Raw genomic sequence first — 13,817 nt, forward strand, 5'->3', positions numbered from 1 at the left:
GTGCCTGCGATATGCCCGAGTCTGCGATGTGCTCAAGGACATGCGTAATACAACCTGGAAAGCCACTGTCATTTCTCGAGGCTACCAGCAATGATGGCCTTGCTGGATTCCTGAGTCACACATTGACAACCTGTGACGCTGCCTCCGCAACAGTCACAGTGAGCTTGTTAATGCTCTTTGGGATCTGTCCCAATGCATAAGAACATAAGAACATAAGAATTAGGAACAGGAGTAGGCCACCTAGCCCCTCGAGCCTGCTCCGCCATTCAAAAAGATCATGGCTGATCTGGCCATGGACTCAGCTCCACTTACCCGCCCGCTCCCCATAACCCTTAATTCCCTTATTGGTTAAAAATCTATCTATCTGTGACTTGAATATATTCAATGAGCTAGCCTCAACTGCTTCCCTGGGCAGAGAATTCCATAGATTCACAACCCTCTGGGAGAAGAAATTCCTTCTCAACTCTGTTTTAAATTGGCTTCCCCGTTTTTTGAGGCTGTGCCCCCTAGTTCTAGTCTCCCCGACCAGTGGAAACTACCTCTCTGCCTCTATCTTGTCTATCCCTTTCATTATTTTAAATGTTTCTATAAGATCACCCCTCATCCTTCTGAACTCCAACGAGTAAAGATCCAGGCTACTCAATCTGTCATCATTAGGTAACCCCCTCATCTCGGGAATCAGCCTAGTGAATCTTCTCTGTACCCCCTCCAAAGCCAGTATATCCTTCCTAAAGTAAGGTGACTAAAACTGCACGCAGTACTCCAGGTGCGGCCTCACCAATACCCTATACAGTTGCAGAAGGACCTCCCTGCTTTTGTATTCCATCCCTCTCACAATGAAGGCCAACATTCCATTCGCCTTCCTGATTACCTGCTGCACCTGCAAACTAACTTTTTGGGATTCATGCACAAGGAGGCACCCTGTGCGGAGGGGAGCGGGTAGGTCCGAAGGCCTCCTCGTAGGACTGCTCCTGGGCACGGCCAAGGGTGCCATCAGCCGGTCCAGGCAGCGGGCGGTCGAGGGGGTCGTTCAACCTGACTGCCTGCCTCTCTTCCGCTCTTACATCCGGTCCAGGGTGTCCTTGGAGATGGAGCACGCGGTGTCCACCGGTACGCTCGCGGCCTTCCGCGAGAGGTGGGCACCGGAGGGACTGGAGTGCATCATCACGCCCGGCAACCAAATTTTAATTTGATTTTACGTTTTTAAGTTTAATTTGTTTTAATTGCCGGTGCTTTTGGTGTCCCCCTTCCCTTTTATAGGGGGCACTGGGGAAAATTGTGATTTTAGTGCCCAAAAAAAAACCCAAAAAAAGAAAAACACAAAAAAAAAGGGAAAAAAAAAAAAGGGCCTTGTAAATGTCTGGTGTGTCACCCAGGTCGGATGGCACCGTTTAATGTTGTTTGTTTTGCAGATGAACTCCAAAAAGAGTTTCATGCACAAGGACCCCCAGGTCCCTCTGCACCGCAGCATGTTATAATTTCTCCCCATTCAAATAGTATTCCCTTTTTTTGTTTTTTTTCCCAAGGTGGATGACCTCACACTTTCCGACATTGTATTCCATCTGCCAAACCTTAGCCCATTCGCTTAACCTATCTAAATCTCTTTGCAGCCTCTCTATGTCCTCTACACAACCCACTTTCCCACTAATCTTTGTGTCATTTGCAAATTTTGTTACACTACATTCTATCCCCTCTTCCAGGTCATCTATGTATATTGTAAACAGTTGTGGTCCCAGCACCGATCCCTGTGGCACACCACTAACCACCAATTTCCAACCCGAAAAGGACCCATTTATCCCCACTCTCTGCTTTCTGTTAGCCAGCCAATTTTCGATCCATGCTAATACAGTTCCACTGACCCATCCATAAGATCATGGTGCATTCCTCTGGTTTCCTTGGAAATTTCCATCAAGTCCAGACTGATTTTGCCGAATCACCCTCTGGAGAGCTGGCCTGCGAGATTCCCCTCTCGCACTGTGTTGCTGTATGCGATAGGGGCCAGGAGACTCCGACTTCTCAAACCATAAGAAATCTGCGTTGTCCCCAGATGTAGTGAGGCCAGATGGGGCAACTGGTGCGCTCTGAGGCTCAGGCAGAATACTCTCTTCACCTCCTTCTTCATCTCCTCCATGGTCAGATGTAGAGGGCTCCCTTGAATGATGTTGTGCTTGTGGCTGGTCATCTGCAAGTAGAAAACAACTGACATGTGCTTAGCAGCAGGGGAGGGTGCAGGATGACATGAGGCATTGCACATCTTCAGTATATGCCTCAATGCAGTCTCTTCAGTCGCTCTATCCATTTACATACCCTCACTGCTCGAACGGGGTTCAGCATCACCCCCAGGAACTGTCTGAGCTGGTACAGCCATGAGGGCCGAGAAGCGTTCCTCGACATTACTCAGTGGCAATAATTGGGTCAGCCCTCCTCCGGTACACAGCTGCTCCCTTCTGTTGTAGGAGTGCGTCGATTGCAAAGAGAAAAATAGGACGTGTGCTGTTGTGGCACATATGCCGACCATAGTACAATAGGTTAGACTTTGTGAATTTTCTAATGGCTTCCATTCAATCTGTTTGGATGTTGCGTTAGCTTTGTGAGGAATTGTTACGAGGTTAGAGGGATGTAACCTGGGAGCTGTAGATGATCTTTCTGAAAGGCATAGCAGCAGTGGGTGTGTATAGTGAGAAAGGATGTAAATGATTGAGTTTATGTGCATGGATCATTAGAAGCCAATGGGTGCAGAAGTAAGCCTTCACCTTTCTTATGCATTGTGAAAGGCATCCCACAGAGTGTTGAGAGTGGCCATATGCATGAAAGCTTCACATAGTGTGTGAGATTCATGTTAGAATTAATGGAGACATACATAAATGCAAATGGCACTCACTCTGATGTCTCTAGTAAGGTCGTTAAACATTTTACGACACTTTGTGGCAGTTCTGGCCACAGTGTCTGCAGCAGACACCTCCTGAGTAATGTCCTTCCACAGTCTCTTAAAAACAAGTGGGAGTGGTCTGACTCCCCCAGCAAGATGGAGTTGGGAACACTTCCTCTCCATTGTGTTCACTAAGGCCCCACTCGCAGAAGTGGGATGGTTTATATGTGCATGCATGTAGGAAGCTGTCGTGCCCTGCATTAGCCTTTGCAACCGGGAAAAGAAAAAAAATTACCAGCCCAAAATGGCTGCCTCCTTTAACGCTGCAACCTTTGGCTCGGGCGCATGAAGCCCGTTGTGCAACACCTATCTTAATGCCAACGCTCCTCCAACTTACATTTTCGACAAAACTTGCAATTGAAGGTGCAAACTATTTTCTGGCACTAACTTTAACCCCCACTGCGATTAACGCCCCAAAATCCAAAAAGTCAAAAGTCCAGCCAAAGGTGTCATTTCTGACTTGCATTTATATAACACCTTTCATGATCTTAGGATGACCCAATGCATTTTACAACCAACTTGATGTGTAGTCACTGTTGTAATGTAGGAAACGTGACATCCACCTGAGAGAAGATGAGACAATGGAAAAAATATATATACAGTCCTTTATTAATTATGCTTTACGCCATTATCTGGCACTGTAGGATACTTAATTAAAGACAAATATTTTAGACAAGAAAAAATCAATCTAGAATGTCCTGAGCAGTAATTTTAAAACTATATTAAAATGTGTTTATTACTTTGTTAGGGACACTGGTGTTTTGCTTTTTAGCAGGTACAAACTGAATGAATGCTCCTAACTACAAACACTGTGGCACTGAAATCAGTCAAGTGATTTAATTAGCGCTAGAAAATATTAAATGTTGTTTTAGTCACCTTTGTGTTTCTTACAGGTCCCCAGTGGTATCCTTCACGTGTTGGCCTTCAACTGGAATGCAGTAAGTTTTGTTAAATGGCTTGATAGATAAAGTGCTTCATTATAATTTAAGGTGGAAATGTGTCTTATGTCATAAAATTAATGCCTACTAAATACTAAATTAATAAAATAGCTGTTCAAGTTTGAATAGTTGGTGTGATTGGCAGATGGTCATTTCAGATACTAAACCTTGCTTTTGAATGGTCCAGATTGAGATCTACATAGAGGAACAAGAGTTGGCCATTCAGCCCCTCAAGCCTGTTCTCCGATTCAATTAGATGATGGCTGATCTGCATCTCAAATCTATTTACTCGGCTTTGATCTATATCTCTCAATACCTTAACCTAACAGAAGTCTATCGATCTCAGTCTTGAAAATTTCAATTGACCAAGCTTCCACAGCCATTTGGGAATGGGGGATGAGCAGCAATATTTGCTCTAACCTGCTCGGCTGTGCAGCCGCGCAGCTCTCTGCCAGTCGCAGGACCGGCTTTTCCAACATCCGATCATGCATGAAACTGTAAATGGTCCACACAGTTCCTTAAAGGTGCCGCGCAGCCAAAAAAAAGTTGGGGGAACATTGGTGGGCAGAGTTCCAGATTTCCACCACCCTTTATGTGAAAATGTGCTTCCTGATTTTTACTCCTAAATGACCAAGTGCTAATTTTAAGATTATGCCCCATTGTTCGGGATTCCCCCACCAGAATAAACAGTTTCTATATATCTACCCTATCAAACCCCTTCATCATTTTAAACTCTTGATTAGATCATCCCTCAACTTTATTAACTCAAAAGAATACAAAACATGTTTCTGAAATCTGTACTCATAATTTAACCCTTCAGTCCTTGTATAATTCTGGTGAATCTGCCTTGTTTCTCTCCAAGGCCAATATATCCTTCTTGATGCCAAAAATTGAATAAAGTACTCCAGATGGGGTCTGATCGAGCATCACTTCTTCATTTTTATATGCCAAGCTGCACGCTATATTTCATTGGTTTGTGTACCTAAAGAGCTTTGCTCCTCCAAAGCTCCATCTCTCACCATTAAGAAAATATTCCAATTTGTCTTTCTCAGATCTGAAATGGATGACCTCACACCTCCCCACATTGAGCTCCATAGTTTTTCATACTCACTTAGTTTGACTATGTACCTTTGTAACTTCCTGCTTCCATCTACACAATTTTGTGTGCCTGGATTTGAAGACATCCACATGCCTCTCGGACAATAAAAGAACAGCTAATCCCGGTTCACTGGTATGTGGGAATATATAGTCAGTTGTGTAATTTGTAAAAATAAATCAGATTGAACCGTCTGAAAAAAATCATACAGTTAACATGTTTTCAGAAATTAGTACCTATAAAATTATGTTCCATTTTTAACCTTAAAATATTTGGGAGGAGCAAAGCTATAGGTTCTAATCATCTTTTTCTATGCTTGTCATCTGATGCTCACTAGTCTTTGGAAGATAATAAGAATGGCCAATAGTTCTGTTAACCTTTAGCAGACACACAGAGGCTGCACATTTCCTGATCAGATGAATTTGAAAATTGGAAGAAACAAACACTGTGGAGAAGAATAGTGAGCTGATGAAGAGCAATATAACAGGGATAGCAGTTGAAAGATATTGATGCTAGACACTTATAACTTGCCTTGTTGAGCTTTTATGTGCCTGTTGAAAATATGGAATGGATGTTTGCTCCTCTCGGATTTGAATTTTTTTGATCATTTTCTATGTAAAGGATTTAGGAATGGATTATAATGAAGTGTTTGCATTAAAATTCAAGTGAGTCCACAAAGTATTAAAGTCAAGCTTTCATCTGAAACATAGAAACATAGAAACATAGAAAATAGGTGCAGGAGAAGGCCATTTGGTCCTTCGAGCCTGCACCACCATTCAATAAGATCATGGCTGATCATTCACCTCAGTACCCTATTCCTGCTTTCTCTCCATACCCCTTGATTCCTTTAGCCGTAAGGGCCATATCTAACTCCCTCTTCAATATATCCAATGAACTGGCATCAGCAACTTTCTGCGGTAGAGAATTCCACAGGTTAACAACTCTCTGAGTGAAGAAGTTTCTCCTCATCTCAGTCCTAAATGACTTACTCCTTATCTTTAGACTGTGTCCCCTGGTTCTGGACTTCCTCAACATTGGTAACATTCTTCCTGCATCTAACCTATCCAGTCCCATCAGAGTTTTATATGTTTCTATGAGATCCCCTCTCATCCTTCTAAACTCAAGTGAATACAGGACCAATCGATCCAGTCTCTCCTCATATGTCAGTCCTGCCATCCCGGGAATCAGTCTGGTGAACTTTCGCTGCACAATAGCAAGAATGTCCTTCCTCAGATTAGGAGACCAAAACTGAACACGATATTCCAGGTGAGGCCTCACCAAGGCCCTGTAAATGGCAGTAAGATAGCCCTGCTCATATACACAAATCCCCTAGCTATGATGGCCAGCATACCATTTGCCTTCTTCACCGCCTGCTGTACCTGCATGCCAACTTTCAATGACTGATGTACCATGAGACCCCGGTCTCGTTGCACCTCCCCTTTTCCTAATCTGCTGCCATTCAGATAATATTCTGCCTTTGTGTTTTTGCCACCAAAGTGGATAACCTCGCATTTATCCACATTGTACTGCATCTGCCATGCATTTTCCCACTCACCTAACCTGTCGAAGTCACCCTGCAGCCTCAGCATCCTCCTCACAGCTCACACTGCCACCCAGCTTAGTGTCATCTGCAAACTTGGAGATATTACATTCAATTCCTTCATCTAATTCATTGATGTATATTGTAAATAGCTGGGGTCCCAGCACTGAGCCCTGCGGCACCCCACTAGTTACTGCCTGCCATTCTGAAAAAGACTCGTTAATCCAGACTCTCTGCTTCCTGTCTGCCAACCAGTTCTCTATCCACGTCAGTACATTACCCCCAATACCATATGCTTTAATTTTGCACACCAATCTCTTGTGTGGGACCTTGTCAAAAGCCTTTTGAAAGTCCAAATACAACACATCCACTGGTATCCCTTATCCACTCTACTAGTTATATCCTCAAAGAATTCTAGAAGACTTGTCAAGCATGATTTACCTTTCATGACTTGGACTGATCCTGTCACTGCCTTCCAAATGCGCTGCTATTTCATCTTTAATTATTGATTCCAACATTTTCCCCACGACTGATGTCAGGCTAACCGGTTTTCTCTCTCCGTCCTTTTTTAAAAAGTGGTGTTACATTACCTACCCTCCAGTCCATAGGAACTGATCTAGAGTCGATAGACTGTTGGAAAATGATCACCAATGCATTCACTATTTCTAGCGCCACTTCCTTAAGTACTCTGGGATGCAGACGATCAGGCCCCGGGTATTTATCGGCCTTCAATCCCATCAATTTCCCGAACACAATTTCATGCCTAATAAGGATTTCCTTCAGTTCCTCCTTCTCACTAGACCCTCGGTCCCCTAGTATTTCCAGAAGGTTATTTGTGTCTTCCTTCGTGAAGACAGAACCAAAGTATTTGTTCAACTGGTCTGCCATTTCTTTGTTCCCCATTATAAATTCACTTGAATCTGACCGCAAAGGACCTACGTTTGTCCTACTAATCTTTTTCTCTTCACATATCTATGGAAGCTTTTGCAGTCAGTTTTTATGTTCCCAGCAAGCTTCCTCTCATACTTTATTTTCCCCCTCCTAATTAAACACTTTGTCCTCCTCTGCTGGATTCTAAATTTCTCTCAGTCCTCAGGTCTGCTGCTTTTTCTGGCCAATTTATATGCCTCTTCCTTAGATTTAACACTATCCTTAATTTCCCCTTGTTGGCCACGGTTGAGCCACCTTCCCTGTTTTATTTTTACTCCAGACAAGATGTACAATTGTTGAAGTTCATCCATGTGATCTTTAAATGTTTGCCATTGCCTATCCACCGTCAACCCTTTAAGTATCATTTGCCTGTCTATTCTAGCCAATTCACGTCTCATACATTGAAGTTACCTTTCCTTAAGTTCAGGACCCTAGTCTCGGAATTAACTGTGTCTCTCTCCATCTTAATAAAGAATTCTACCATATTATGGTCACTCTTCCCCAAGGGTCCTCGCACAACAAGATTGTTAATTAGTCCTTTCTCATTTCACATCACCCAGTCTAGGATGGCCAGCCCTCTAGTTGGTTCCTTGACATATTGGTCTAGAAAAACATCCCTAATACACTCCAGAAAATCCTCCTCCACCATACTGCTACCAGTTTGGTTAGCCCAATCTAAATGTAGATTAAAGTCGCCCATGATAACTGCTGTACCTTTATTGCACGCATCCCTAATTTCTTGTTTGATGCTGTCCCCAACCTCACTACTACTATTTGGTGGTCTGTACACAAATCCCACATGCGTTTTCTGCCCTTTGGTATTCCACAGCTCCAACCATACAGACTCCACATCATCCAAGCTAATGTCCTTCCTTACTATTGCATTAATTTCCTCTTTAACCAGCAACGCTACCCCACCTCCTTTTCCTTTCTGTCTATCCTTCCTGAATGTTGAATACCCCTGAATGTTGAGTTCCCAGCCTTAGTCACCCTTTAGCCATGTCTCCGTGATGCCAATTATATCATATTCGTTAATTGCTGCCTGCGCAGTTAATTCGTCCACCTTATTACGAATACTCCTCTCATTGAGGCACAGAGCCTTCAGGCTTGTCTTTTTAACACACTTTGCCCATTTAGAATTTTGCTGTAATGTGGCCCTTTTTGCTTTTTGCCTTGGATTTCTCTGCCCTCCACTCTTACTTTTCTTCTTTCTATCTTTTGCTTCTGCCCCCATTCCACTTCCCTCTGTCTCCCTGCATAGGTTCCCATCTCCCTGCCATATTAGTGTAACCCTTCCCCAACAGCACTAGCAAACACTCCCCCTAGGACATTGGTTCCGGTCCTGCCCAGGTGCAGATCGTCCAGTTTGTACTGGTCCCACTTCCCCCAGAACAGGTTCCAATGTTCCAATTTGAATCCCTCCCTTCTGCATCACTGCTCAAGCCACATATTCATCTGAGCTATCCTGCAATTGCTACTCTGACTAGCACGTGGAATTGCTAGCAATCCTGAGATTACTACCTTTGAGGCCTACTTTTTAATTTAACTCCTAGCTCCGTAAATTCAGCTTGTAGGACTTCATCCCGTTTTTTACCTATATCATTGGTATCTATATGTACCATGACAACTGGCTGAGAGTGGTTTGTAATCTGCTAAGCAACCTTCTTTCTCCCCTGGTTCACAACAACATGTTTTGAGTAAGCATGAGACTTCGTAGTGGAGTATATGGAACAGACTTTATTGATACACAGTAAAGGTGATCAGTCTTAACTGCATACAGAGAGTGACTTTACCGGTTTCTATGTCTCTCGAGTACACTCTGACAAACTGTTGAAAACCATGCTCCTTTATACACCACGGGGGAGAGTTTTGGGTCATTGGTGCCTCCCGTTGGCACCCCCGCTCCCCGGTGGTCCAGGTAGGTGTGTTTAAAATCTGCAGCGTATGCAGCTTGGGCCCTTCCTTTAATTCAGGGAAGAGTCCCTCCTACGCGGCAGTGCTACGTGGCCCAGTACGTAGCGCTGCTGAGCCTTGCGCCCTGCTCCTGAGGCATCCTCCCCGCTATCATTCCAGAATGGAATTGGAGCACTTGATTTAACGCTCTACTTCCTTTCGGGGGTGGTAACCCCAATTTCTCACAAGAGGTGAGACTTCTGTACCTGGCACAAAGTTTTGCACCTCGCAAGTGTTACCCCCACACCCCCCTCACCCTCCAAACTGGGTGCACCTGAATGTTTAGCCACATATTTTGACTACATCAAAGGAAAATATCAAAATGACATATCTAATTCCTAAATCCTCTGAAAACAGATTATCTATGAGAACAGTTTGTAATTGTTTACCGCGGAACTATTTCTCTGAAAAGAGACATCCTGACATAACATTTTCTAGCCTCTTTGACTAATTGCTATCTTCATCTGATGGATTCCTACTTCCTATGTTTATTACTTTAAAACTAAACATTAACCATGGGTGTTGTCATCACTAATACCTATTCCCTTACACAAGCACTTTGCATTTCAGAAAACAAGCAATGCCTTCTCCTCACGACACTTCAAAGTCATCCTGTTTATATCAGAAAACCTGACAATGCATTCCTTTTACAACACTTCCAGGAAAACCTGTTGCTTTAAGATGCAAAGTACTTTGACTGTTAAACTTTTAACTTTCACGGTGTCCAGCATAGTCAAGCCACGTGTGTCAAAAGGAACAATAGAGCTATTATTATCTTATATCAGAGCTGCCAGCAAGCATCTACACCTAATAGTGTTGACATATCCTATTCATGCAGCTCAGGAGGGATTAGGTGCCAGGGTAATCTGGTAGCAATCTATTCAGTGGAGGAGGAGTTGCCTTGGTAACTGGTTCAATTGACAGGTCTGCCATCTGAACTCTAGTTGGGAGAGAATTCAGAGAGAAACCGCGCACCAGCTTCCTGTGAATGTAAGAAGAATAAAAGACAAGGAACACAGAAGGAAGTTGGGATGGTCTGTTAAGAGAAGAGCATTAAAAAAAACATAGGCTGTTTATTGTAAGACTAAGGCTGATCAAGCCCATGTAAGCCATGTTATTTTTCAATGCTGGACTGACCAAAGCATGTAATAGTCAGTCCAGTAACCCAGGACTAGTTTTCATGGTATATTTTTTTAAATTCATGATGAGGGATTTATAAATTGTGAAGTAAGGGAATTTTAATTGTATCTTCAATTGCTGGCTGTAAAATAAAGTAGCTTAATGATTTGTATCTGGCATCATTTCACTGAAGTGTTTCCAGGCAACCTGCTAAAAGATTCCAGAAGTGTATGATAAGATTAGATCACAACAGGGTTTTACTATTACACCCCCAAGGGCACGCTATTTTATAATTAGATATTGGCCAGTGTAGGTGCATTCCTGAACCTAAAACATAGGGACTGCTTAAACAATCACTTAAAGTGACCAGGGGTGCTGAACCCAAGACCCAAAATTTGTAACACTTTCTTCAAGGTAAGCTCACAGACCAGTGATATTCCTGGAAAACTAAAGATGTAAAGTCATTAAATCAGGAGAGAGAAATAAGAAATGTGTGAGAAAAACATTAGAGAAGAAGGAGTGGTTTGGGTGTGTGGCCCAAATAAGCGTTCTTTATACAAATGCACAGACTATAAGGAACAAATTGAATGAAATGCAAGCGCAAGTTCAACTTAGTGGGTATGACATGGTAACTATCACTGAGACATGGCTGCAAGCCATTCAGGACTGGAAACAGAATATACAACAAGAACAACAACAACTTGTATTTATATAATGCCTTTAATGTAGTGAAATGCCCCAAGGCGCTTCACACGAGTGTTACAAGACAAAACAAATAAATTTCACACCAAGCCACATAAGAAGAAATTACAGCATATGACCAAAAGCTTGGTCAAAGAGGTAGGTTTTTAGGAGCGTCTTAAAGGAAGAAAAAGAGGTAGAGAGGTGGAGAGGTTTAGTGAGGGAGTTCCAGAGCTTAGGGCACAGGCAGCTGAAGGCACGGTTAAAAATGGTTGAGTAGTTATAATCAGGGACAGAATTTGAGGGCAGAATTTGAGGAGTGCAGACATCTCGTGGGATTGTGGAAACAAGCATGATAATTTTGAAATCGAGGCATTACTTAACCGGGAGCCAAATTAAATCAGCGAGCAGAGAGCTGATGGGTGAGCGGGACTTGGTACGAGTTAGGACAACAGCTGCTGAGCTTTGGATGACCTCAAGTTTATGTAAGGTAGAATGTGGGAGGCTTGCCAGGAGTGCATTGGAGTAATCAAGTCTAGAGGTAACAAAGACATTGATGAGGGCTTCAGCAGCAGATGTGCTGAGGCAGGGACAGAGGTGGGGAACGTTATGAAGGTGGAATTAGGCGGTTTTAGTTATGTTGTGGATACATGGCCGGAAGCTCATTTGAGGGTCAAATATGACACCTAGGTTGAGAACAATCTGGTTCAACCTCCGATAGATGCTAGGAAGAGGGATGGAGTCGGTGGATAGGGAACGCAGTTTGTGGCCGGGACCAAATACAATGGCTTCATCTTCCCAATATTTAATGGAGAAAATTTCTGCTCATTCAGTACTGTATGTCGAACAAGCAGTCTGACAATTTAGAGACCATGGAGGGGTCGAGAGAAGTGGTGGAGAGGTAGAGCTGGGTGTCGTCAATGAAATGGACACCATGCTTTCAGATGATATCGCCAAGGGGCAGCATATAGAAGAGAAATAGGAGGGGGCAATGGATAGAATCTTGTGGGACACCAGCGGTAACAATTGCAGGTGCTTTATAAGGTTATACCTGATTATACGGATTACAGGAAAGATAGGGAAATAGATAGAGGGCGAGAAGTAGCCTTAGTGAGTGCAGATTAAATTACTTTAATAATAAGGAAGGATATAACAAGAGGTAAGCAAGCAGTGAAGATTTTATGGGTAGAAATAAGAAATACAAAAGTATTTTAGATGGTAGTGGGAGTTGTGTGTAGACTCCTGGGGGTAGAAATTCAGGTCTGCCCAAAACGGGTCGCACCTACCGCTTTTGAAATGTTTTTTTCTGCCGCGTTGGATGAGGTGACTTCTTTCGCGAAATTCAGCTCATTGTCATTTTTTTTTTCTGCCAGACTGGAAGTCGGTCATAATGGGGGAGGCAGTGGGGCGGTAAGCAGAAGATCGACCACAAGAGGGGCAGAAGTGGAGGCGGGACAGAGTTACCGCTGCTGTCATTCATCAGCAGAGCGGTGATGACATCATGACACATCTGCATCACCACTTCTCTCCCATTCACTTAAAGGGGAGAGCTGCTGCATGCTCTGTGGTGATTTTAGTTAGGTCCACTGGGTCACCAGGAAGAGTTTCGGCCCAGCCCAGCCAAACCAAGGTGCATAATAGTCTGGAAGTCGGAAGTCAAAAAAAAAATGACGGCCGCAGCAATGCGCACTCCCCTTGAATGGCCACCATGCAGCCAAGTCCCACACACTGAAAACAAGGTGCACTGACAGAAAAAGCTGTCGGGGGCACCGTTTGGCGGCACAAAGATTTTTTTGCTGAATTGCGATTGAGGTGTGGGAGATTAGCGGTGCATCCTTTGGATGACACACGTATGAGGGCTTGGCAGCAGTGGTGCAGAAGTGGGGACCGCCAGAAAAATCACCGAGGTGAATTTCGCTGGTGGCGGCATTTCGACCCCAAACCGGTGGCCACTTGACTCCGCCTTTTGGCCGTCACTTTCTGGCGGTAAAAGGCCTTTGCGGGAAGCTGAATTTCGGCCCCCTGGTATCATTTGAAGTGGCAGAATGTATAAATGCAGAAATTATTCAAGTATGTAGTATAGGCAGAGTGTTTTTAATGAGGGATTTTAACTTTCATATAGAGTAGGATAAGCAGCCAAGGTCATGTCAGAAAGGTAGCAAGTTACTTGAGTGTGTTCAGAATAATTGTCTGCAACAACTTGTCCTAGAACCAACAAGGGGGCAGACAATATCAGGTTTAATAATGAACAGCTTAATGGTACATGAACATTTATCTAATAGCGATCATAATATGATCAAGTTCAACATTGTGTTTGAAAGGGAGAAACGCAAAACAGCTACTAAGATTCTAGATTTGGGTAAGGCTGACTTCAGTACAATGAGACACAGACTGTCCACAGTAAACTGGGCAAACATGTTAGTGGGTAAATCGACAGAACATCAGTGGGAGGTGTTAAAAAAAAAATAATGTGATACAGAATCAGTACTTCCCCATCAGGGGCAAGAGCTTTACTTATCAAAAAACAACCATGGATGACAAAAGAGATGAAGGACAATATAAAACTAAAAGAAAAAGCATACAGAAATGTAAAAAAATAGCACAAATCCTGACAACTGGGAGAGATACAAA

General features: G+C 43.3%; 1 protein-coding gene and 1 long non-coding RNA gene across 6 annotated transcripts in view; one reads left to right on the forward strand and one right to left on the reverse strand.

The window, feature by feature from the left end:
* The window catches only part of LOC139268298 (trans-2,3-enoyl-CoA reductase-like), a 250,761-nt gene that overhangs the window by 113,070 nt on the left and 123,874 nt on the right, over positions 1-13,817 (forward strand). For all 3 annotated transcript variants that reach the window (XM_070886364.1, XM_070886372.1, XM_070886380.1), the window contains exon 3: positions 3,823-3,867. In XM_070886364.1, the coding sequence (XP_070742465.1) occupies positions 3,823-3,867 (45 nt within the window). The remainder of the gene's footprint in view (positions 1-3,822; positions 3,868-13,817) is intronic.
* Positions 1-13,817, reverse strand: part of LOC139268317 (uncharacterized) — a 44,918-nt gene that overhangs the window by 692 nt on the left and 30,409 nt on the right. For 2 of the 3 annotated variants that reach the window (XR_011594008.1, XR_011594009.1), the window contains exons 6-7: positions 4,979-5,156; positions 1,860-2,182 (exon numbers count right to left, since the gene is read on the reverse strand). This is a non-coding gene — a long non-coding RNA (uncharacterized lncRNA). The remainder of the gene's footprint in view (positions 1-1,859; positions 2,183-4,978; positions 5,157-13,817) is intronic. The other variant, XR_011594010.1, reaches the window with a different exon arrangement.

The sequence above is a fragment of the Pristiophorus japonicus genome, chromosome 1 (genome assembly GCF_044704955.1).
Source record: "Pristiophorus japonicus isolate sPriJap1 chromosome 1, sPriJap1.hap1, whole genome shotgun sequence".
NCBI classification, from domain to species: domain Eukaryota; kingdom Metazoa; phylum Chordata; class Chondrichthyes; family Pristiophoridae; genus Pristiophorus; species Pristiophorus japonicus.